The sequence below is a fragment of the Taudactylus pleione genome, unplaced genomic scaffold (assembly GCF_031769625.1).
Source record: "Taudactylus pleione unplaced genomic scaffold, aTauple2 ptg000530l, whole genome shotgun sequence".
Classification (NCBI taxonomy): Eukaryota; Metazoa; Chordata; class Amphibia; order Anura; family Myobatrachidae; genus Taudactylus; species Taudactylus pleione.
This window is the reverse complement of record NW_028284932.1, coordinates 247,640-273,389: the sequence shown is the minus strand read 5'-3', so window position 1 is coordinate 273,389 and position 25,750 is coordinate 247,640. Positions and strand designations below refer to the sequence as shown.

Genomic DNA, 25,750 nt, shown 5'->3' with positions numbered 1-25,750 from the left:
ACCCAGAGAGGGCAACACAGAGTTAGTGATTAGATAAGTAGGATGAGAAACAGGATAGGACAATGACCTGAGGACCTGGGGATGTAGTGTCTGTATGAGGAGAGAGCAGTCACAGTGTCATATACAGCAGAGACCCAGAGAGGGGAACACAGAGACTGTGATTAGATAAGTAGGATGAGACACAGGATATGACAGTGACCTGAGGACCTGGGGATGTAGTGTCTGTATGAGGAGAGAGCGGTCACAGTGTCACATACAGCAGAGAGACCCAGAGAGGGGAACACTGAGAGTGATTAGATAAGTAGGATGAGACACAGGATGGGACAGTGACCTGAGGACCTGGGGATGTAGTGTCTGTATGAGGAGAGAGCAGTCACAGTGTCACATACAGCAGAGAGACCCAGAGAGGGGAACACTGAGAGTGATTAGATAAGTAGGATGAGACACAGGATAGGACAGTGACCTGAGGACCTGGGGATGTAGTGCCTGTATGAGGAGAGAGCAGTCACAGTGTCACATACAGCAGAGACCCAGAGAGGGGAATACTGAGAGAGTGATTAGATAAGTAGGATGAGACACAGGATAGGAGAGTGACCTGAGGACCTAGGGATGTAGTGTCTGTATGAGGAGAGAGCAGTCACTGTGTCACATACAGCAGAGACCCAGAGAGGGGAACACTGAGAGAGTGATTAGATAAGTAGGATGAGACACAGGATAGGACAGTGACCTGAGGACCTGGGGATGTAGTGTCTGTATGAGGAGAGAGCAGTCACAATGTCACATACAGCAGTGACCCAGAGAGGTGAACACAGAGAGAGTGATTAGATAAGTAGGATGAGACACAGGATAGGACAGTGACCTGAGGACCTGGGGATGTAGTGTCTGTATGAGGAGAGAGCGGTCACAGTGTCACATACAGCAGAGACACAGAGAGGGGAACACTGAGAGAGTGATTAGATAAGTAGGATGAGATACAGGATAGGACAGTGACCTGAGGACCTGGGGATGTAGTGTCTGCATGAGGAGAGAGCAGTCACAGTGTCACATACAGCAGAGAGACCCAGAGAGGGGAACACTGAGAGAGTGATTAGATAAGTAGGATGAGATACAGGATAGGACAGTGACCTGAGGACCTGGGGATGTAGTGTCTGTATGAGGAGAGAGCAGTCACAGTGTCACATACAGCAGAGAGACCGAGAGAGGGGAACACTGAGAGAGTGATTAGATAAGTAGGATGATACACCGGATAGGACAATGACCTGAGGACCTGGGGATGTAGTGTCTGTATGAGGAGAGAGCAGTCACAGTGTCACATACAGCAGAGACCCAGAGAGGGGAACGCAGAGAGAGTGATTAGATAAGTAGGATGAGACACAGGATAGGACAATGACCTGAGGACCTGGGGATGTAGTGTCTGTATGAGGAGAGAGCAGACACAGTGTCACATACAGCAGAGACCCAGAGAGGGGAACACAGAGAGAGTGATTAGATAAGTAGGATGAGACACAGGATAGGACAGTGACCTGAGGACCTGGGGATGTAGTGTCTGTATGAGGAGAGAGCAGTCACAGTGTCACATACAGCAGAGACCAAGAGAGGGGAACACAGAGAGTTATTAGATAAGTAGGATGAGACACAGGATAGGACAGTGACCTGAGGACCTGGGGATGTAGTGTCTGTATGAGGAGAGAGAAGTCACAGTGTCACATACAGCAGAGACCCAGAGAGGGGAACACTGAGAGAGTGATTAGATAAGTAGGATGAGACACAGGATAGGACAGTGACCTGAGGACCTGGGGATGTAGTGTCTGTATGAGGAGAGAGTAGTCACAGTGTCACATACAGCAGAGAGACCCAGAGAGGGGAACACTGAGAGTGATTAGATAAGTAGGATGAGACACAGGATAGGACAGTGACCAGTGGATCTGGGGATGTAGTGTCTGTATGAGGAGAGAGTGGTCACAGTGTCACATACAGCAGAGACCCAGAGAGGGCAACACAGAGATAGTGATTAGATAATTAGGATGAGACACAGGATAGGACAATGACCTGAGGACCTGGTGATGTAGTGTCTGTATGAGGAGAGAGCAGTCACAGTGTCATATACAGCAGAGACCCAGAGAGGGGAACACAGAGACTGTGATTAGATAAGTAGGATGAGACACAGGATGGGACAGTGACCTGAGGACCTGGGGATGTAGTGTCTGTATGAGGAGAGAGCAGTCACAGTGTCACATACAGCAGAGAGACCCAGAGAGGGGAACACTGAGAGTGATTAAATAAGTAGGATGAGACACAGGATGGGACAGTGACCAGAGGACCTGGGGATATAGTGTCTGTATGAGGAGAGAGCAGTCACAGTGTCACATACAGCAGAGACTCAGAGAGGGGAACACTGAGAGAGTGATTAAATAAGTAGGATGAGACACAGGATAGGACAGTGACCTGAGGACCTGGGTATGTAGTATCTGTATGAGGAGAGAGCAGTCACAGTGTCACATACAGGAGAGAGACCGAGAGAGGGGAACACTGAGAGAGTGATTAGATAAGTAGGATGAGACACAGGATAGGACAGTGACCTGAGGATCTGGGGATGTAGTGTCTGTATGAGGAGAGAGCAGTCACATTGTCACATACAGCAGAGAGACCCAGAGAGTGGGGAACACTGAGAGAGTGATTAGATAAGTAGGATGATACACAGGATAGGACAATGACCTGAGGACCTGGGGATGTAATGTCTGTATGAGGAGAGAGCAGTCACAGTGTCACATACAGCAGAGACCCAGAGAGGAGAACACAGAGAGAGTGATTAGATAAGTAGGATGAGACACAGGATAGGACAATGACCTGTGGACCCGGGGATGTAGTGTCTGTATGAGGAGAGAGCGGTCACAGTGTCACATACAGCAGAGAGACCGAGAGAGGGGAACACCGAGAGAGTGATTAGATAAGTAGGATGAGACACAGGATAGGACAGTGACCTGAGGACCTAGGGATGTAGTGTCTGTATGAGGAGAGAGCAGTCACAGTGTCACATACAGCAGAGACCCAGAGAGGGGAACACAGTGAGTGATTAGATAAGTAGGATGAGACACAGGATAGGACAGTGACCTGAGGACCTGGGGATGTAGTGTCTGTATGAGGAGAGAGCGGTCACATTGTCACATACAGCAGAGACCCAGAGAGGGGAACACTGAGAGAGTGATTAGATAAGTAGGATGAGACACAGGATAGGACAGTACCTGAGGACCTGGGGATGTAGTGTCTGTATGAGGAGAGAGCAGTCACAGTGTCACATACAGCAGAGAGACCCAGAGAGGGGAACACAGAGAGTGATCAGATAAGTAGGGTGAGAAACAGGATAGGACAGTGACCTGAGGACCTGGCTATGTAGAGTCTGTATGAGGAGAGAGCAGTCACATTGTCACAAACAGCAGAGAGACCGAGAGAGGGGAACACTGAGAGAGTTATTAGATAAGTAGGATGAGACACAGGATAGGACAGTGACCTGAGGACCTGGGGATATAGTGTCTGTATTAGGAGAGAGCAGTCACAGTGTCACATACAGCAGAGAGACCCAGAGAGGGGAACACTGATAGTGATTAGAAAAGTAGGATGAGACACAGGATAGGACAGTGACCTGAGGACCTGGGGATGTAGTGTCTGTATGAGGAGAGAGCGGTCACAGTGTCACATGCAGCAGAGAGACCCAGACAGGGGAACACTGAGAGAGTGATTAGATAAGTAGGATGAGACACAGGATAGGACAGTGACCTGAGGACCTGGGGATGTAGTGTCTGTATGAGGAGAGAGCACTCACAGTGTAACATACAGCAGAGACCCAGAGAGGGGAACACTGAGAGAGTGATTAGATAAGTAGGATGAGACACAGGATAGGACAGTGACCTGAGGACCTGGGGATGTAGTGTCTGTATGAGGAGAGAGCAGTCACAGTGTCACATACAGCAGAGACCCAGAGAGGGGAACACTGAGAGAGTGATTAGATAAGTAGGATGAGACACAGGATAGGACAGAGACCAGAGGACCTGGGGATGTAGTGTCTGTATGAGGAGAAAGCAGTCACAGTGTCACATACAGCAGAGACCCAGAGGGGGGAACACTGAGAGAGTGATTAGATAAGTAGGATGAGACACAGGATAGCACAGAGACCTGAGGACCTGGGGATGTAGTGTCTGTATGAGGAGAGCGCGATCACAGTGTCACATACAGCAGAGACGCAGAGAGGGGAACACTGAGAGAGTGATTAGATAAGTAGGATGAGACACAGGATAGGACAGTGACCTGAGGACCTGGGGATGTAGTGTCTGTATGAGGAGAGAGCAGTCACAGTGTCACATACAGCAGAGTCCCAGAGAGGGGAACACTGAGAGAGTGATTAGATAAGTAGGATGAGACACAGGATAGGACAGTGACCTGAGGACCTGGGGATGTAGTGTCTGTATGAGGAGAGAGCAGTCACAGTGTCACATACAGCAGAGAGACCGAGAGAGGGGAACACTGAGAGAGTGATTAGATAAGTAGGATGATACACAGGATATGACAATGACCTGAGGACCTGGGGATGTAGTGTCTGTATGAGGAGAGAGCAGTCACAGTGTCACATACAGCAGAGACCCAGAGAGGGTAACACAGAGAGTAGATAAGTAGGATGAGACACAGGATAGGACAGTGACCTGAGGACCTGGGGATGTAGTGTCTGTATGAGGAGAGAGCAGTCACAGTGTCACATACAGCAGAGACCCAGAGAAGGGAACACTGAGAGAGTGATTAGATAAGTAGGATGAGACACAGGATAGGACAGTGACCTGAGGACCTGGGGATGTAGTGTCTGTATGAGGAGAGAGCAGTCACAGTGTCACATACAGCAGAGAGACCGAGAGAGGGGAACACTGAGAGAGTGATTAGATAAGTAGGATGATACACAGGATAGGACAATGACCTGAGGACCAGGGGATGTAGTGTCTGTATGAGGAGAGAGCAGTCACAGTGTCACATACAGCAGAGACCCAGAGAGGGGAACACAGAGAGAGTGATTAGATAAGTAGGATGAGACACAGGATAGGACAGTGACCTGAGGACCAGGGGATGTAGTGTCTGTATGAGGAGAGAGTGGTCATAGTGTCACATACAGCAGAGACCCAGAGAGGGCAACACAGAGATAGTGATTAGATAAGTAGGATGAGACACAGGATAGGACAATGACCTGAGGACCTGGGGATGTAGTGTCTGTATGAGGAGAGAGAGGTCACAGTGTCACATACAGCAGAGACCCAGAGAGGGCAACACAGAGATAGTGAATAGATAAGTAGGATGAGACACAGGATAGGACAATGACCTGAGGACCTGGTGATGTAGTGTCTGTATGAGGAGAGAGCAGTCACAGTGTCATATACAGCAGCGACCCAAAGAGGGGAACACAGAGACTGTGATTAGATAAGTAGGATGAGACACAGGATATGACAGTGACCTGAGGACCTGGGGATGTAGTGTCTGTATGAGGAGAGAGCGGTCACAGTGTCACATACAGCAGAGAGACCCAGAGAGGGGAACACTGAGAGTGATTAGATAAGTAGGATGAGACACAGGATGGGACAGTGACCTGAGGACCTGGGGATGTAGTGTCTGTATGAGGAGAGAGCAGTCACAGTGTCACATACAGCAGAGAGACCCAGAGAGGGGAACACTGAGAGTGATTAGATAAGTAGGATGAGACACAGGATAGAACAGTGACCTGAGGACCTGGGGATGTAGTGTCTGTATGAGGAGAGAGCAGTCACAGTGTCACATACAGCAGAGACCCAGAGAGGGGAACACTGAGAGAGTGATTAGATAAGTAGGATGAGACACAGGATAGGAGAGTGACCTGAGGACCTGGGGATGTAGTGTCTGTATGAGGAGAGAGCAGTCACTGTGTCACATACAGCAGAGACCCAGAGAGGGGAACACTGAGAGAGTGATTAGATAAGTAGGATGAGACACAGGATAGGACAGTGACCTGAGGACCTGGGGATGTAGTGTCTGTATGAGGAGAGAGCAGTCACAATGTCACATACAGCAGAGACCCAGAGAGGTGAACACAGAGAGAGTGATTAGATAAGTAGGATGAGACACAGGATAGGACAGTGACCTAAGGACCTGGGGATGTAGTGTCTGTATGAGGAGAGAGCGGTCACAGTGTCACATACAGCAGAGACGCAGAGAGGGGAACACTGAGAGAGTGATTAGATAAGTAGGATGAGACACAGGATAGGACAATGACCTGAGGACCTGGGGATGTAGTGTCTGTATGAGGAGAGAGAGGTCACAGTGTCACATGCAGCAGAGAGACCCAGAGAGGGGAACACTGAGAGAGTGATTAGATAAGTAGGATGAGACACAGGATAGGACAGTGACCTGAGGACCTGGGGATGTAGTGTCTGTATGAGGAGAGAGCAGTCACAGTGTCATATACAGCAGCGACCCAGAGAGGGGAACACAGAGAGTGATTAGATAAGTAGGATGAGACACAGGATAGGACAGTGACCTGAGGACCTGGGGATGTAGTGTCTGTATGAGGAGAGAGCAGTCACAGTGTCACATACAGCAGAGACCCAGAGAGGGGAACACTGAGAGAGTGATTAGATAAGTAGGATGAGACACAGGATAGGACAGTGACCTGAGGACCTGGGGATGTAGTGTCTGTATGAGGAGAGAGCAGTCACAGTGTCACATACAGCAGAGAGACCCAGAGAGGGGAACACAGAGAGTGATTAGATAAGTAGGATGAGACACAGGATAGGACAATGACCTGAGGACCTGGGGATGTAGTGTCTGTATGAGGAGAGAGAGGTCACAGTGTCACATACAGCAGAGACTCAGAGAGGGCAACACAGAGATAGTGATTAGATAAGTAGGATGAGACACAGGATAGGACAATGACCTGAGGACCTGGTGATGTAGTGTCTGTATGAGGAGAGAGCAGTCACAGTGTCATATACAGCAGCGACCCAAAGAGGGGAACACTGAGACTGTGATTAGATAAGTAGGATGAGACACAGGATATGACAGTGACCTGAGGACCTGGGGATGTAGTGTCTGTATGAGGAGAGAGCGGTCACAGTGTCACATACAGCAGAGAGACCCAGAGAGGGGAACACAGAGAGTGATTAGATAAGTAGGATGAGACACAGGATAGGACAGTGACCTGAGGACCTGGGGATGTAGTGTCTGTATGAGGAGAGAGCAGTCACAGTGTCACATACAGCAGAGACCAAGAGAGGGGAACACAGAGAGTGATTAGATAAGTAGGATGAGACACAGGATAGGACAGTGACCTGAGGACCTGGGGATGTAGTGTCTGTATGAGGAGAGAGCAGTCACAGTGTCACATACAGCAGAGACCCAGAGAGGGGAACACTGAGAGTGATTAGATAAGTAGGATGAGACACAGGATTGAACAGTGACCTGAGGACCTGGGGAAGTAGTGTCTGTATGAGGAGAGAGCAGTCACAGTGTCACATACAGCAGAGACCCAGAGAGGGGAACACTTTGAGAGTGATTAGATAAGTAGGATGAGACACAGGATAGGAGAGTGACCTGAGGACCTGCGGATGTAGTGTCTGTATGAGGAGAGAGCAGTCACTGTGTCACATACAGCAGAGACCCAGAGAGGGGAACACTGAGAGAGTGATTAGATAAGTAGGATGAGCCACAGGATAGGACAGTGACCTGAGGACCTGGGGTTGTAGTGTCTGTATGAGGAGAGAGCAGTCACAATGTCACATACAGCAGAGACCCAGAGAGGTGAACACAGAGAGAGTGATTAGATAAGTAGGATGAGACACAGGATAGGACAGTGACCTGAGGACCTGGGGATGTAGTGTCTGTATGAGGAGAGAGCGGTCACAGTGTCACATACAGCAGAGATGCAGAGAGGGGAACACTGAGAGAGTGATTAGATTAGTAGGATGAGACACAGGATAGGACAGTGACCTGAGGACCTGGGGATGTAGTGTCTGTATGAGGAGAGAGCAGTCACAGTGTCACATACAGCAGAGACCCAGAGAGTGGAACACAGAGAGTGATTAGATAAGTAGGATGAGACACAGGATAGGACAGTGACCTGAGGACCTGGGGATGTAGTGTCTGTATGAGGAGAGAGCAGTCACAGTGTCACATACAGCAGAGACCCAGAGAGGGGAACACTGAGAGAGTGATTAGATAAGTAGGATGAGACACAGGATAGGACAGTGACCTGAGGACCTGGGGATGTAGTGTCTGTATGAGGAGAGAGCAGTCACAGTGTCACATACAGCAGAGAAACCCAGAGAGGGGAACACAGAGAGTGATTAGATAAGTAGGATGAGACACAGAATAGGACAATGACCTGAGGACCTGGGGATGTAGTGTCTGTATGAGGAGAGAGAGGTCACAGTGTCACATACAGCAGAGACCCAGAGAGGGCAACACAGAGATAGTGATTAGATAAGTAGGATGAGACACAGGATAGGACAATGACCTGAGGACCTGGTGATGTAGTGTCTGTATGAGGAGAGAGCAGTCACAGTGTCATATACAGCAGCGACCCAAAGAGGGGAACACTGAGACTGTGATTAGATAAGTAGGATGAGACACAGGATATGACAGTGACCTGAGGACCTGGGGATGTAGTGTCTGTATGAGGAGAGAGCGGTCACAGTGTCACATACAGCAGAGAGACCCAGAGAGGGGAACACTGAGAGTGATTAGATAAGTAGGATGAGACACAGGATGGGACAGTGACCTGAGGACCTGGGGATGTAGTGTCTGTATGAGGAGACAGCAGTCACAGTGTCACATACAGCAGAGAGACCCAGAGAGGGGAACACTGAGAGTGATTAGATAAGTAGGATGAGACACAGGATAGAACAGTGACCTGAGTACCTGGGGATGTAGTGTCTGTATGAGGAGAGAGCAGTCACAGTGTCACATACAGCAGAGACCCAGAGAGGGGAACACTGAGAGAGTGATTAGATAAGTAGGATGAGACACAGGATAGGAGAGTGACCTGAGGACCTGGGGATGTAGTGTCTGTATGAGGAGAGAGCAGTCACTGTGTCACATACAGCAGAGACCCAGAGAGGGGAACACTGAGAGAGTGATTAGATAAGTAGGATGAGACACAGGATAGGACAGTGACCTGAGGACCTGGGGATGTAGTGTCTGTATGAGGAGAGAGCAGTCACAATGTCACATACAGCAGAGACCCAGAGAGGTGAACACAGAGAGAGTGATTAGATAAGTAGGATGAGACACAGGATAGGACAGTGACCTGAGGACCTGTGGATGTAGTGTCTGTATGAGGAGAGAGCGGTCACAGTGTCACATACAGCAGAGACGCAGAGAGGGGAACACTGAGAGAGTGATTAGATAAGTAGGATGAGACACAGGATAGGACAGTGACCTGAGGACCTGGGGATGTAGTGTCTGTATGAGGAGAGAGCAGTCACAGTGTCACATATAGCAGAGACCCAGAGAGGGGAACACTGAGAGAGTGATTAGATAAGTAGGATGAGACACAGGATAGGACATTGACCTGAGGACCTGGGGATGTAGTGTCTGTATGAGGAGAGAGCAGTCACAGTGTCACATACAGCAGAGAGACCGAGAGAGGGGAACACTGAGAGAGTGATTAGATAAGTAGGATGATACACAGGATAGGACAATGACCTGAGGACCTGGGGATGTAGTGTCTGTATGAGGAGAGAGCAGTCACAGTGTCACATACAGCAGAGACCCAGAGAGTGGAACGCAGAGAGAGTGATTAGATAAGTAGGATGAGACACAGGATAGGACAGTGACCTGAGGACATGGGGATGTAGTGTCTGTATGAGGAGAGAGCAGTCACAGTGTCACATACAGCAGAGACGCAGAGAGGGGAACACTGAGAGAGTGATTAGATAAGTAGGATGAGACACAGGATAGGACAGTGACCTGAGGACCTGGGGATGTAGTGTCTGTATGAGGAGAGAGCAGTCACAGTGTCACATACAGCAGAGAGACCCAGAGAGGGGAACACAGAGAGTGATTAGATAAGTAGGATGAGACACAGGATAGGACAGTGACCTGAGGACCTGGGGATGTAGTGTCTGTATGAGGAGAGAGTGGTCACAGTGTCACATACAGCAGAGACCCAGAGAGGGCAACACAGAGAGAGTGATTAGATAAGAAGTATGAGACACAGGATAGGACAATGACCTGAGGACCTGGGGATGTAGTGTCTGTATGAGGAGAGAGCAGTCACAGTGTCATATACAGCAGAGACCCAGAGAGGGGAACACAGAGACTGTGATTAGATAAGTAGGATGAGACACAGGATATGACAGTGACCTGAGGACCTGGGGATGTAGTGTCTGTATGAGGAGAGAGCGGTCACAGTGTCACATACAGCAGAGAGACCCAGAGAGGGTAACACTGAGAGTGATTAGATAAGTAGGATGAGACACAGGATGGGACAGTGACCTGAGGACCTGGGGATGTAGTGTCTGTATGAGGAGAGAGCCGTCACAGTGTCACATACAGCAGAGACCCAGAGAGGGGAACACTGAGAGAGTGATTAGATAAGTAGGATGAGACACAGGATAGGACAGTGACCTGAGGACCTGGGGAAGTAGTGTCTGTATGAGGAGAGAGCAGTCACTGTGTCACATACAGCAGAGACCCAGAGAGGGGAACACTGAGAGAGAGATTAGATAAGTAGGATGAGACACAGGATAGGACAGTGACCTGAGGACCTGGGGATGTAGTGTCTGTATGAGGAGAGAGCAGTCACAATGTCACATACAGCAGAGACCCAGAGAGGGGAACACAGAGAGAGTGATTAGATAAGTAGGATGAGACACAGGATAGGACAGTGACCTGAGGACCGGGAGATGTAGTGTCTGTATGAGGAGAGAGCTGTCACAGTGTCACATACAGCAGAAACGCAGAGAGGGGAACACTGAGAGAGTGATTAGATAAGTAGGATGAGACACAGGATAGGACAGTGACATGAGGACCTGGGGATGTAGTGTCTGTATGAGGAGAGAGCAGTCACAGTGTCACATACAGCAGAGAGACCCAGAGAGGGGAACACTGAGAGAGTGATTAGATAAGTAGGATGAGACACAGGATAGGACAGTGACCTGAGGACCTGGGGATGTAGTGTCTGTATGAGGAGAGAGCAGTCGCAGTGTCACATACAGCAGAGGGACCGAGAGAGGGGAACACTGAGATAGTGATTAGATAAGTAGGATGATACACCGGATAGGACAATGACCTGAGGACCTGGGGATGTAGTGTCTGTATGAGGAGAGAGCAGTCACAGTGTCACATACAGCAGAGACCGAGAGAGGGGAACGCAGAGAGAGTGATTAGATAAGTAGGATGAGACACAGGATAGGACAGTGACCTGAGGACCTGGGGATGTAGTGTCTGTATGAGGAGAGAGCAGCCACAGTGTCACATACAGCAGAGACCAAGAGAGGGGAACACAGAGAGTGATTAGATAAGTAGGATGAGACACAGGATAGGACAGTGACCTGAGAACCTGGGGATGTAGTGTCTGTATGAGGAGAGAGCAGTCACAGTGTCACATACAGCAGAGACCCAGAGAGGGGAACACTGAGAGAGTGATTAGATAAGTAGGATGAGACACAGGATAGGACAGTGACCTGAGGACCTGGGGATGTAGTGTCTGTATGAGGAGAGAGCAGTCACAGTGTCACATACAGCAGAGAGACCCAGAGAGGGGAACACTGAGAGTGATTAGATAAGTAGGATGAGACACAGGATAGGACAGTGACCAGTGGACCTGGGGATGTAGTGTCTGTATGAGGAGAGAGTGGTCACAGTGTCACATACAGCAGAGACCCAGAGAGGGCAACACAGAGACTGTGATTAGATAAGTAGGATGAGACACAGGATATGACAGTGACCTGAGGACCTGGGGATGTAGTGTCTGTATGAGGAGAGAGTGGTCACAGTGTCACATACAGCAGAGAGACCAAGAGAGGGGAACACTGAGAGTGATTAGATAAGTAGGATGAGACACAGGATGGGACAGTGACCTGAGGACCTGGGGATGTAGTGTCTGTATAAGGAGAGAGCAGTCACAGTGTCACATACAGCAGAGAGACCCAGAGAGGGGAACACTGAGAGTGATTAGATAAGTAGGATGAGACACAGGATGGGACAGTGACCAGAGGACCTGGGGATATAGTGTCTGTATGTGGAGAGAGCAGTCACAGTGTCACATACAGCAGAGACTCAGAGAGGGGAACACTGAGAGAGTGATTAAATAAGTAGGATGAGACACAGGATAGGACAGTGACCTGAGGACCTGGGTATGTAGTATCTGTATGAGGAGAGAGCAGTCACAGTGTCACATACAGCAGAGAGACCGAGAGAGGGGAACACTGAGGGAGTGATTAGATAAGTAGGATGAGACACAGGATAGGACAGTGACCTGAGGATCTGGGGATGTAGTGTCTGTATGAGGAGAGAGCAGTCACATTGTCACATACAGCAGAGAGACCGAGAGAGGGGAACACTGAGAGAGTGATTAGATAAGTAGGATGATACACAGGATAGGACAATGACCTGAGGACCTGGGGATGTAGTGTCTGTATGAGGAGAGAGCAGTCACAGTGTCACATACAGCAGAGACCCAGAGAGGGGAACACTGAGAGAGTGATTAGATAAGTAGGATGAGACACAGGATAGGACAGTGACCTGAGGACCTGGGGATGTAGTGTCTGTATGAGGAGAGAGCAGTCACAGTGTCACATACAGCAGAGACCCAGAGAGGGGAACACTGAGAGAGTGATTAGATAAGTAGGATGAGACACAGGATAGGACAGTGACCTGAGAACCTAGGGATGTAGTGTCTGTTTGAGGAGAGAGCAGCCACAGTGTCACATACAGCAGAGACCCAGAGAGGGGAACACTGAGAGAGTGATTAGATAAGTAGGATGAGACACAGGATAGGACAGTGACCTGAGGACCTGGGGATGAAGTGTCTGTATGAGGAGAGAGCAGTCACAGTGTCACATACAGCAGAGACCCAGAGAGGAGAACACAGAGAGAGTGATTAGATAAGTAGGATGAGACACAGGATAGGACAGTGACCTGAGGACCTGGGGATGTAGTGTCTGTATGAGGAGAGAGCAGTCACAGTGTCACATACAGCAGAGACCCAGAGAGGAGAACACAGAGATAGTGATTAGATAAGTAGGGTGAGAAACAGGATAGGACAGTGACCTGAGGACCTGGCTATGTAGTGTCTGTATGAGGAGAGAGCAGTCACATTGTCACATACAGCAGAGAGACCCAGAGAGGGGAACACTGAGAGAGTTATTAGATAAGTAGGATGAGACACAGGATAGGACAGTGACCTGAGGACCTGGGGATATAGTGTCTGTATGAGGAGAGAGCAGTCACAGTGTCACATACAGCAGAGAGACCCAGAGAGGGGAACACTGATAGTGATTAGATAAGTAGGATGAGACACAGGATAGGACAGTGACCTGAGGACCTGGGGATGTAGTGTCTGTATGAGGAGAGAGCGATCACAGTGTCACATACAGCAGAGACCCAGAGAGGGGAACACTGAGAGAGTGATTAGATAAGTAGGATGAGATACAGGATAGGACAGTGACCTGAGGACCTGGGGATGTAATGTCTGTATGAGCAGAGAGCAGTCACAGTGTCACATACAGCAGAGACCCAGAGAGGGGAACACAGAGATAGTGATTAGATAAGTAGGATGAGACACAGGATAGGACAGTGACCTGAGGACCTGGGGATGTAGTGTCTGTATGAGGAAAGAGCAGTCACAGTGTCACATACAGCAGAGAGACCCAGAGAGGGGAACACTGAGAGAGTGATTAGATAAGTAGGATGAGACACAGGATAGGACAGTGACCTGAGGACCTGGGGTTGTAGTGTCTGTATGAGGAGAGAGCAGTCACAGTATCACATACAGCAGAGAGACCCAGACAGGGGAACACTGAGAGAGTGATTAGATAAGTAGTATGAGACACAGGATAGGACAGTTACCTGAGGACCTGGGGATGTAATGTCTGTATGAGGAGAGAGCAGTCACAGTGTCACATACAGCAGAGACACAGAGAGGGGAACACAGAGAGAGTGATTAGATAAGTAAGATGAGACACAGGATAGGACAGTGACCTGAGGACCTGGGGATGTAGTGTCTATATGAGGAGAGAGCAGTCACAGTGTCACATACAGCAGAGACCCAGAGAGGGAACACTGAGAGTGATTAGATAAGTAGGATGAGACACAGGATAGGACAGTGACCTGAGGACGTAGTGTCTGTATGAGAGAGCAGTCACAGTGTCACATACAGCAGAGACCCAGAGAGGGGAACACAGAGAGATTGATTAGATAAGTAGGATGAGACAGTGACCTGAGGACCTGGGGATGTAGTGTCTGTATGAGGAGAGAGCGGTCACAGTGTCACATACAGCAGAGACCCAGAGAGGGGAACACTGAGAGAGTGATTAGATAAGTAGGATGAGACACAGGATAGGACAGTGACCTGAGGACCTGGGGATGTAGTGTCTGTATGAGGAGAGAGCAGTCACAGTGTCACATACAGCAGAGACCCAGAGAGGGGAACACTGAGAGAGTGATTAGATAAGTAGGATGAGACACAGGATAGGACAGTGACCTGAGGACCTGGGGATGTAGTGTCTGTATGAGGAGAGAGCAGTCACAGTGTCACATACAGCAGAGACCCAGAGAGGGGAACACAGAGAGTGATTAGATAAATAGGATGAGACACAGGATAGGACAGTGACCTGAGGACCTGGAGATGTAGTGTCTGTATGAGGAGAGAGCAGTCACAGTGTCACTTACAGCAGACCCAGAGAGGGGAACACTGAGAGATTGATTAGATAAGTAGGATGAGACACAGGATAGGACAGTGACCAGAGGATCTGGGGATGTAGTGTCTGTATGAGGAGTCTGTACTCCAACCCCTTAGTTTCACTTATTTTTAGTAAGCTGATTGTATTTCCCATAATTGTAATGGGAAATGTGATCCGAACAAAAGTTACTTAAAATAAATTGTAAAAAAATACGGGAAAAGCCTTGTGATAATGTCACCTGGAGTTGGCGCTATCCAGGGTCTCCCCCGGTTACCGGACTCCTACTCTGCTCTGAAAGGCAGAGCAGAGCCCGTAGCCAGTCCCATTGTTCAGCTGTGTGGTCTAAACAGACCGCAAGCTGATACACTGCAAAAAAAAAAGAGTCAAAAAAAAAAAATTCACTTACCTGACTCCAGGGACCGGTGATCGGGGCTACGGTGATGACTCCCCTCCGGTCAGCTGGTCTCCTATGCTGCACTGCGGCCCGGTCATCAGGTGATTGGGTCCCAAGTGCAGTATGGCATATCAGCTGACCGGAGGTATGGAAGACATCACCGAAGCACCGATGACTGCAGGTAAGTGCTATTAAGGGAGGGGGGGTCGTGGGGGGGTCACGGGGGGTCCGCGATCATGGAGGGCGGGACCTAGCATCGGGGGCGGGCTTAGCGCTAGGGGGTAGCAGCGGTGGCCGGTCGGCGCATGCGCGGGGCACTAGTCACTGTTTTTTTTTTGCAAAAATATCATGACTAGAGTGCGGAGGGGATTCGCAGGGACAGAGCTTTCTGTAAGGGATTTGTAGTAAATCCCTGTGATATTGCGTGTGAATTCAGTCGATAATATCACAGTACAATCTGCATTACAAATGTGGATTGTAGTAAATAGAGCCCGATGAGGAGTATTTTATGTTTATTTTCATGGTACATCTGCAAACTTGGATAAATCTGAGATCCCAAAGAAACCTTGATGAGAGTGTGAATAGTCTTGTCGATGTAAGAATCAGTGTGAGCATCTATTCTGCAGTCCATTACATTTATTGTGTGTAGGTCCTTTCACTTACTGAAAGTTTAAAGATAACCTTATGTGAGGATCACCATACTTACTGATGTAAGATATTATGTAAGCATCTGGGCTCAAGTACGGCACTTGTGATAAAGTTTTGTGATACCATCTGTTTGAGTCAAAGATACCTTTATATGAGGATTACCTCACTTACATATGTAAGAATATAGGGCCTGATTCAGACCCGCTCGTGAGCGCATGCGTGAGACCCGGATAGCGAAGGGGGCGTGCTGTCGATGTTGAGTGACAGCACGCCCCTTTTGGTAGGCGGGCTGGGGGCGTGGCTGCCCAGACGGAGGCGTTCCCATGAGAACGCCTACCGTCTGGGGGCGGCCCCACTGACATCACAAGTGATGTCAGTGGGAGTGCTCTCGGCTCTGATAGAGCCGAAAGCTCTCTGGGGCTTGCGTCAACGAGACCCTACCACAAGGGTTTCGTCGCAAGCCCGATGGTCTTGACCATCGCGACCTTCATCATGGCAGCTTGCTACAGCTGTGGGAGGCCGCTCTAAAAAAAACAAAAGGCCGGCCCTGATTCAGGCTCATAATGTGAGCAGAATTCTGTCCTTTTTATGGATGAGAACACTGGGTATGGTCACATGGTGTTCGGATTTTAGACACTGGTGAAATACACACGGTCCTATTCATGTTTTGTTTCTAGTTCAGACCCATTCACTTATACAAGTTTTTTTGTTTCCTTGTTCCATACCTATGAGGAATTTCCCTGTTGGAAAGAAGGCGGAAAAATAGAAAACTACAATATCACAGTTGGAAAAAATTGTCGCAGGAGAACTATACCTTCATTTTTGTTATATTTATGTCCCTTATTCCCGTTACGACTGTAGTGCTCCTTATCCATGGACTGGCTGTGAGAGCGTGCCAATCTGACCCCCAAGAACGACACGGATACCTACCATCATTAATGACACTCTACTTCAGTCATTCCAAGGGGCAGAAATAGAGTACAGGTCTGTGGACTCAGTAGCAGTGCAAATGGATGATGCAATTCACTACCCCGTGGAGTTCCTCAACACCATCAACCCTCCTGGCCTCCCAGCCCACAAGCTTCTCCTCACAGTGGGGGTTCCAGTGATATTGCAGCGGAACCTCAACCCGCTCAAACTGTGCAATGGCACCAGGCTGCAAGTAAAGACCCTCCACAGGAACGTCATCAAGGCCACAGCGTTCACTGGCTGTGCTTGGGGGGAGTGGGTGTTCCTACCACGCATACCACTCATACCATCAGAATACCCCTTTAACTTCAAGAGGCTGCAGTTCCCCCTCAAGGTCTACTTGCCAAGGACCATCAACAATTCCCAAGGGCTCTCGCTGAAGGTGGCAGGGATGGACTTGAGGGAGGACTGCTTCTCACATAGGCCCACTCCACAGTGAGCTCACCCATGTGGTTCACTAAGAATTACTTATATAAGTATATAATTTTTTTTTTTAAACTCTATTTATTTATATGGATACTACCACACCCCATTACTCCAGAGGCATAAAATGATCTAAACATATAAGTAAAGTTAAAATGGGATGAAGGAAATGGAAATAGCAAATATCTAAGGTCTATCCGGGTGAAACCGGGCTCATCAGCGAGTGTGTATATATATATATGTTCCCCTATAACTGCCCCTCACCCCCCCTATAGTATATATAACCGCCTGTAACTGCCCCTCACCCCCCCTATAGTATATATATCCTCCTGTAACTGCCCCTCACTCCCCCTGTAGTATATATATCCTCCTGTAACTGCCCCTCACTCCCCCTATAGTATATATATCCTCCTGTAACTGCCCCTTACTCCCCCTATAGTATATACATCCTCCTGTAACTGCCCCTCACTCCCCCTATAGCATATATATCCTCCTGTAACTGTCCCTCACTCCCCCTATAGTATATGCATCCTCCTGTAACTGCCCCTCACTCCCCCTATAGTATATATATCCTCCTGTAACTGCCCCTCACTCCCCCTACAGTATATATATCCTCCTGTAACTGCCCCTCACTCCCCCTATAGTATATATATCCTCCTGTAACTGCCCCACACTCCCCCTGAAGCAGAGGTGGCCAAAGTGTCTATCGCAATCGACTGATCGACCACAGACACTGGACCAGTCACTTGCGTTGGCCCGTCTAGCAGCAGTTAGCAGCGTCCAATAAGAATCAGTGTAATTATTGGATGATTATTAAGGGGGCGCAGTGCTGCACCCTGGACCGATTAAAACTGGGGGCCCTGCACTGTGGCTACTGGTGTCACCCACAGCTGAGGGCCGGAAGGGACTGGGAGCTCCTCTCTCTCAGACAGGTCAGTGTTCTTTGGGGGCCTGGGGCAATTTAATTTGTTTTATCGTTTTTGTATGTTAGGGACAATGGTTTGTTTGTTTTTCCTGTGGGGGGACCTTGTGTTTGGATGTTTTTCTGTAAGGGCCAATGGCCCTCATTCAGAGGCGGTCGCAAGAAGCGAGCGCTCGCTCTGAATGTGGGCAGCCGCTTGACTTTTCCAGTGAGGCCTCCTGGTCGCTAGCTAAGCTGTGGGTTACCACCCACAGCTTTAGCGACCGACCAGGTTGATGGTCGCGATGGTCAAGACCATCACGACCATCGGGGATTGCGACGAGACCCTAAGGTTGTGTCTCGGCAACTGCAAGCCCCAGGGAGCTTCCTGCTCTAATCGAGCGGGAAGCTCCCCACTGACATCACTGCTGATGTCAGTGCGGCCGCCCACAAAACGGCAAGCGTTCCTTAAGGAACGCCTCCGTCTGTGAAACCACCCCCCGCCACGCCTACAAAACGGGCCGAGCTGTCGATCAACATCGACAGCCGCCCCTTTTGTAGTGAGCTCCGGAGCGAGCGCAGGGCCTAAACATTGACCCGGTTGCGAGTGCTCAGCGCTTGCGACCAGGTCTGAATGAGGTCCTATGTGTGTGTTTAATTTTTTGGCGCGCCAAGCCCCCTTTTACACCTACGGCGCGAGCAAATGTGGATACTGCCCTACAGTATATATATATATAAATATATATATATATATCCTTCAATAACTGCCCCAGACTGCCCCTATAGTATATAGTATATATCCTCCTATAGTGTGAATATATATATCTATATATATATAATATATATATATATATATATATATATATCATACTGACTATAATGAGCCCCATAGTCTTTGTCAGTGGTTCTCCAACTCGGTCCTGCAGGTCACCCAGCAGCTGCACAGGTGTACTCATTACTTAATGACACATTTTAAAAGATCCACAGGTGAAGCTAATTACTTCACTTGCGATTCTGTCAGGAGACCTGGAAAACATGCACTGCTTGGGGTCCTGAGGGCCGAGTATGAGAACCTGTGCTGTGCTCTATGACACTGTCCCCGCCCATTCCCCGCCTCCCGCTGGTGACTGACAGGCTGGGTCATCATATGACGTCCTGTGGTGGGCGTGTCCCAGTAGCGCATCGTGACAGCCGGGTCACAGGACAGTGACCTAATCGGTTCCGCCCTCAGTGCGTTTCATAGCCCCGCCCCTGATACCCAGAGCGGGATTCTACTGGTTGCAGCTCGCTGACGTCACACACTAACAGGAAGCGCTGAGCACCGATAAACCGGAAGAGCCCGGATCTAGTGACAGAGACCGGGAGACACCGGAGAGCTGACCGAGCCAGGAACAATGTCCAACATGGAGAGTATCCTTCCCTGTGGCCGGGGGTTGGGGGAGGTGGGTTCTCTATAGCTGGTGTCCTTGTGTGTCACCCCCCATGTACTGCCCCAGACACCCCCTGACACCTGCTGCACACCCCCTGACTGCCCCACCCCCCTATACACCTTCCCCCACCCCCTGACTGCCCCAGACACCCCCCATACACTTCCCCACACCCCCTGACTGCCCCACCCCCCTATACACCTTCCCCCACCCCCTGACTGCCCCAGACACCCGCCACACACCCCCTGACACCTCCCCACACCCCCTGACTGCCCCAGACACCCTCCCCACACCCCCTGACTGCCCCAGACACCCGCCACACACCCCCTGACTGCCCCAGACCCCTGCCACACACCCCCTGACTGCCCCAGACACCCCCCATACACTTCCCCACACCCCCTGACTGCCCCAGACACCCGCCACACACCCCCTGACACCTCCCCACACCCCCTGACACCTCCCCACACCCCCTGACTGCCCCAGACACCCCCTGACACCTCCCCAGACACCCCCTGACACCTCCCCAGACACCCCCTGACACCTCCCCAGACACCCCCTGACACCTCCCCAGACACCCCCTGACTGCCCCAGACACCCCCTGACTGCCCCAGACACCCCCTGACTGACTGCCCCTGACTACCCCAGACACCCACCAAACACCCCCTGACTGCCCCAGACACCCCCTGACTACCCCAGACACCACCTGACTGCCCCAGACACCCGCCACATACCCCCTGACTACCCCAGACACCCGCCACATACCCCCTGACTACCCCAGACACCCGCCACATACCCCCTGGCTACCCCAGACACCCGCCTCACACCCCCAGACTGCACCAGACTACCCCACACACCCCCTGACTGCCGCAGACACCCCACCCCACACACACACCCCCTGGCTACCCCAGACACCTGCCTCACACCCCCTGGCTACCCCAGACACCTCCCCGCACACCCCCTGACTGCCCCAGACACCCCCTGACTGCCCCAGACACGCACCTTACATCCTTCCGTCTCAAAACATAGAGGAGGCGTTCCATAGTGCATAAAAGTTTTATTTAGGATAATACATCCACTTAAAACAACTGTCTCCAGGTTAGGCTTGTTATATCTCTCATATATTCCCACATCCACGCTGTTCTCGTGGGTCACCCTGCACAGTCCTCAGTTCCACTATGTAGCTCCAGCTTGGCTGGGCACTGTACTGCCACCAAATGATGAAATATTGCTGTTGTGTATAACTGATTGCCAATACAGTCCCGGTATCCGGTATATGAGCTATAGCGCAATGTTGTCATATGTCACCAACATGGAGAGCAAGGTCCAGAGCAATGTCACCGAAATACGTTAGGCCATGGTTTGGTGACACTCTAGGCCAGGGGTGGCCAAACTCTGTCCTTGAGATCTACCAACAGGTCATGTTTTCCAGGTCACCCAGCAGGTGCACAGGTGTACTCATTACTCACTGACACATTTTGAAAGATCCACGGGTGGAGCTAATTATTTCACATGTGACTCTGCGAGGAGACCTGGAAAAGGTGAACTGTTGGTAGATCTCGAGGACCGTGTTTGGCCACCCCTGCTCTAGACACTGCTGGGGACCGTGGTCTACACGGCGACATATGAGAGCATAGACGCTATAGCTCCATACATGGAGGATGGGAGGCGTGTGCATCGTAACCTGAGACAACAGCGTGGATGTGGTGATATGCTCATATAAATATAGTGTTCACTCTCGCACTCTGCTAGAAGCACCAGAGCAGAGAGTGACACCCCAGGCAGGAAAGAGGAACGGGTTGTGACAGGTGCAGGGTGCTAGAATGAATACTATAGACGTATATTTGGTAAAAGTCTCTAACCTGGAGACAGCTGTTAGTGAATGTATTATCCTAAATAACGTGTATGCACTATAGAGCCCCTCTCTGTGTTTAGTTTTGACAAATCAAACCCCCTGTGTAATCTCAGGATTCTTTATTTAGGGGAGCTGGGGGTCATATTACAGTGGATCCTGGTGTGTAAATGTGGTTTTTAAAGTGACACTGATATTGGTAAGCCGGACTGTGGGGTGGTCACATTTATGTTGCTGTAAATGTCTAGGACAGAGGTTCTCAAACTCGGTCCTCAGGACCCCACACAGTTCACGTTTCCCAGGTTACCCAGCAGATGCACAGGTGTATTCATTACTCACTGACACATTTTAAAAGTTCCACTGGCGGAGCTAATTATATCATTTGTGATTCTGTGAGACCTGGAAAACATGCACTGTTTGGGCTCCTGAGGACCGAGTTTGAGAACCTATGGTCTAGGATAATGATCACATATTTAAATGAAAATTGCATTTTTTGTGTATGGATTAAAGTGAACATAGGGGCAGCGTGATCATCTGCTGATGGCTCGGCCTCATACAGTGTAAGGAGCTCACCTGTCCTGTAACCGGCCGGCTCGGCCTCATACAGTGTAAGGAGCTCGCCTGTCCTGTAACCGGCCGCCTCGGCTTCATACAGTGTAAGGAGCTCGCCTGTCCTGTAACCGGCCGCCTCGGCCTGATACAGTGTAAGGAGCTCGCCTGTCCTGTAACCGGCCGGCTCGGCCTCATGCAGTGTAAGGAGCTCACCTGTCCTGTAACCGGCCGCCTCGGCCTCATATACAGTGTTAGGAGCTCACCTGTCCTGTAACCGGCCGCCTCGGCCTCATATACAGTGTTAGGAGCTCACCTGTCCTGTAACCGGCCGCCTCGGCCTCATATACAGTGTTAGGAGCTCACCTGTCCTGTAACCGGCCGCCTCGGCCTCATATACAGTGTTAGGAGCTCACCTGTCCTGTAACCGGCCGCCTCGGCCTCATATACAGTGTTAGGAGCTCACCTGTCCTGTAACCGGCCGCCTCGGCCTCATATACAGTGTTAGGAGCTCACCTGTCCTGTAACCGGCCGCCTCGGCCTCATACAGTGTAAGGAGCTCACCTGTCCTGTAACCGGCCGCCTCGGCCTCATACAGTGTAAGGAGCTCACCTGTCCTGTAACCGGCCGCCTCGGCCTCATACAGTGTAAGGAGCTCACCTGTCCTGTAACCGGCCGCCTCGGCCTCATACAGTGTAAGGAGCTCACCTGTCCTGTAACCGGCCGCCTCGGCCTGATACAGTGTAAGGAGCTCACCTGTCCTGTAACCGGCCGGCTCGGCCTGATACAGTGTAAGGAGCTCACCTGTCCTGTAACCGGCCGGCTCGGCCTGATACAGTGTAAGGAGCTCACCTGTCCTGTTACCGGCGGGCTCGGCCTCATACAGTGTAAGGAGCTCACCTGTCCTGTAACCAGCCGGCCGAGTCTCATTGTTTATTATCAGAGTCAGATTTCTGGCTGCACCCATCATTCCATCATGTGAGTCGGGCTCGGTGAGCATGTGATCCTGACGTAACCACTGTACCTGGCAGGAGGACAGGAGTCTGGGAACTGGCAGAACAGGGTGAGCGAGTTTAGCCGTGCCCTGTACAGTGGTGGGAGAGATATAAATAGTGCAGGTGGCGGTGAAGGCCTCGGCCCTGTCTGTACGTGTTATGATTCAGTAGCCTCTGACCGGCCACACGGTGCTCAGTGAGATTTCTTCTCATAACATGAAATGGGAATTGAAGGTCTTAATGCAGTTACTAGAGCTGGGAGTACCACCATGCCGAGATCTCTGTTCAGCACCTCCATCTGCTCTGTGGTTTAAGCCCATTTTGGGGCAATATGTTCATCTCGGTGACCCCCGGATACCACATTGCACTGGTTCCCTATAGCCCACCTTATTGGTGTATGATCTGATGGCTGTGAGGCTGATTTTAAGTCAGATGGAAATAGTGGGATTTAGCATACAATTTTATTTATTTTTTTTGCCCAAAATTTGAGCGGTTATTTTTCACCAAAGTGCGCAACACAATTTTTTCCACCGGTAATTTATCATTATGGGGGGTGTCCAAATGAAAGAAATCCCCACATTTTTAGCCAAAAATAGGGATTTTGCATTTTTTGGGGTATATAACCACTTGTTTTATAGATTTCCAGTTACTATGAGGAGCTCTGCATGCTGCTATCCAATTTAGCCCCAATATATATCTTTTGGGGATTGACAAACAGGGATTTTTCAACGATTAATCCCAGTTTTTCGTAAAGAAAAAAAAAAATAATCTGTGTTCTCCCCCGGCAGAAACAGCCTGCTGCCCGGCACTTTTCCCCGGTGTGGAACACTGGCCTCTGAAGTGACCGGAGGCTAAAGAAGCCTCCGATCGCTTCAGAGGCCAGCGTTCCCAGTGATGCACTGGGCGGATGACGTCACCCGTGACGTGAGGAGCCTGCCCTGCGCACCTGCTGGATCTAGTTGGATCCAGACAGCGCAAAGCAGCGGACAGCAAGTAAAGGTAAGTTCTGGGCTGGTGTCAGGACCAGTCTGGGGGCACTGCATAAGGGACACTATTAAACCTGGGGGCACTGCATAAGGGGCCAGTCTGGGGGCACTGCATAAGGGACATTATTAAACCTGGGGGCACTACTTCAGCCAGGGGGCAATATATAAGGGCAAAGTTAAACTACAGGGAGCAATGCATAAAGGGGAAAACTACATGGGGCACTGTATAATGGGCACTTTTGACTGAGAGCCAGTGGGGGAGCAGCCTGAGACCTGTCGGGCTGGATTGGTAAGGGAGTTACCCCTTTTCCCGACACGCGCATAATTGCGAAGGCCCCCACCCGGCTACTTTTGGATGCCACCCGGTTGGAAAAAAATTCTGGGGAGAACACTGTATAATTATATATTTTTGTGATCTCTATCTTATATATTTGTCCGAAAACACATAGGATCCGTGGGCCTGTGTCTTCGCCATCGCGGCGGCAAAATCATGGCACTTGTCAGGGATTTTTTTTTTCGAGACACATTGGGCTCCAAATAAAAATCGCCAATAAGTGCTGACGTCGGGCGGATCTTTGGGACTAGCCCCTGGGGGATCCATTAGCGACAGTAATTTACTGCTGCTAGTTGGATACTGGCTGCAGTGTGGGATCATTTTACTTGCGTTACAGAGATCCCCCTAATGCCCAGCACCTCCGATAATGGTCCCTGTACCTGTACGTTGGAGTAAAATATAGGTATAACCATTTCACAAATACTGTAGACCCCTCCCCTGTCTGGCAATTGCTGGCTGATTAGGGGATGATTTTGGCGACATGCAGTCGGCACGTTTTCACGCTGCTTGTTTAGTCGGAACATCCAGTGTCGGGTTATGGAGAATTTCGCTATTTAATTTGGTGCTGACACTGGGGAGGGACAGGGATTCATATGTTGGGGGCTCATTCACACACCGACCGGCTCATAATGAGCTTTTTAGCTGCTAATGACTGAAAACCTTATTACAAATGATTCCTGTGGACGTCTTCCCTATATTGCGCTAGGAATGTGGAGGCTGCGTCTGTTCATGGAAGCTTAGTAATATATTGTTCACCGTCCTCTGACTGCGTTTACAGACGTCATTTCATATTGCGTTACTGGAGGCTGAGATGTAATTGCTACGTGCGTAATGTAACCGGTCTGCTCCTTAACTCGCCAATCAGAGCATCTCTTCAACTTGAAATTCGCAGCTAAAGAACTCAACCGAAATGCCAAGAAATGTGAGAAAGAGGAAAAAACGGAAAAAGCCAAAATCAAGAAGGTGCGAAGTGAGACGATGACCTGGCCAGAATTACTGCAAATAATGGCAATAAGCCCTCCCGCAGTGTCCTGTTACCAAGGGGGCCCCGCCTCCCCTCCCGCAGTGTCCTGTTACCAAGGGGGCCCCGCCTCCCCTCCCGCAGTGTCCCGTTACCAAGGGGGCCCCGCCTCCCCTCCCGCAGTGTCCCGTTACCAAGGGGGCCCCGCCCTCCCCTCCCGCAGTGTCCCGTTACCAAGGGGGCCCCGCCCTCCCCTCCCGCAGTGTCCCGTTACCAAGGGGGCCCCGCCCTCCCCTCCCGCAGTGTCCCGTTACCAAGGGGGCCCCGCCCTCCCCTCCCGCAGTGTCCCGTTACCAAGGGGGCCCCGCCCTCCCCTCCCGCAGTGTCCCGTTACCAAGGGGGCCC

At 50.3% G+C, this 25,750-nt stretch overlaps 1 protein-coding gene across 1 annotated transcript in view; it reads left to right on the top strand.

Annotated features, from left to right (window-relative positions):
• Window positions 1-19,517: 19,517 nt before the first annotated feature.
• Window positions 19,518-25,750, top strand: part of CHMP1B (charged multivesicular body protein 1B) — a 29,670-nt gene continuing 23,437 nt past the window's right edge. The window contains exons 1-2 of the mRNA XM_088450842.1: window positions 19,518-19,654; window positions 25,250-25,347. Coding sequence (XP_088306968.1) covers window positions 19,639-19,654; window positions 25,250-25,347 — 114 coding nt within the window. The 5' untranslated portion in view covers window positions 19,518-19,638. The remainder of the gene's footprint in view (window positions 19,655-25,249; window positions 25,348-25,750) is intronic.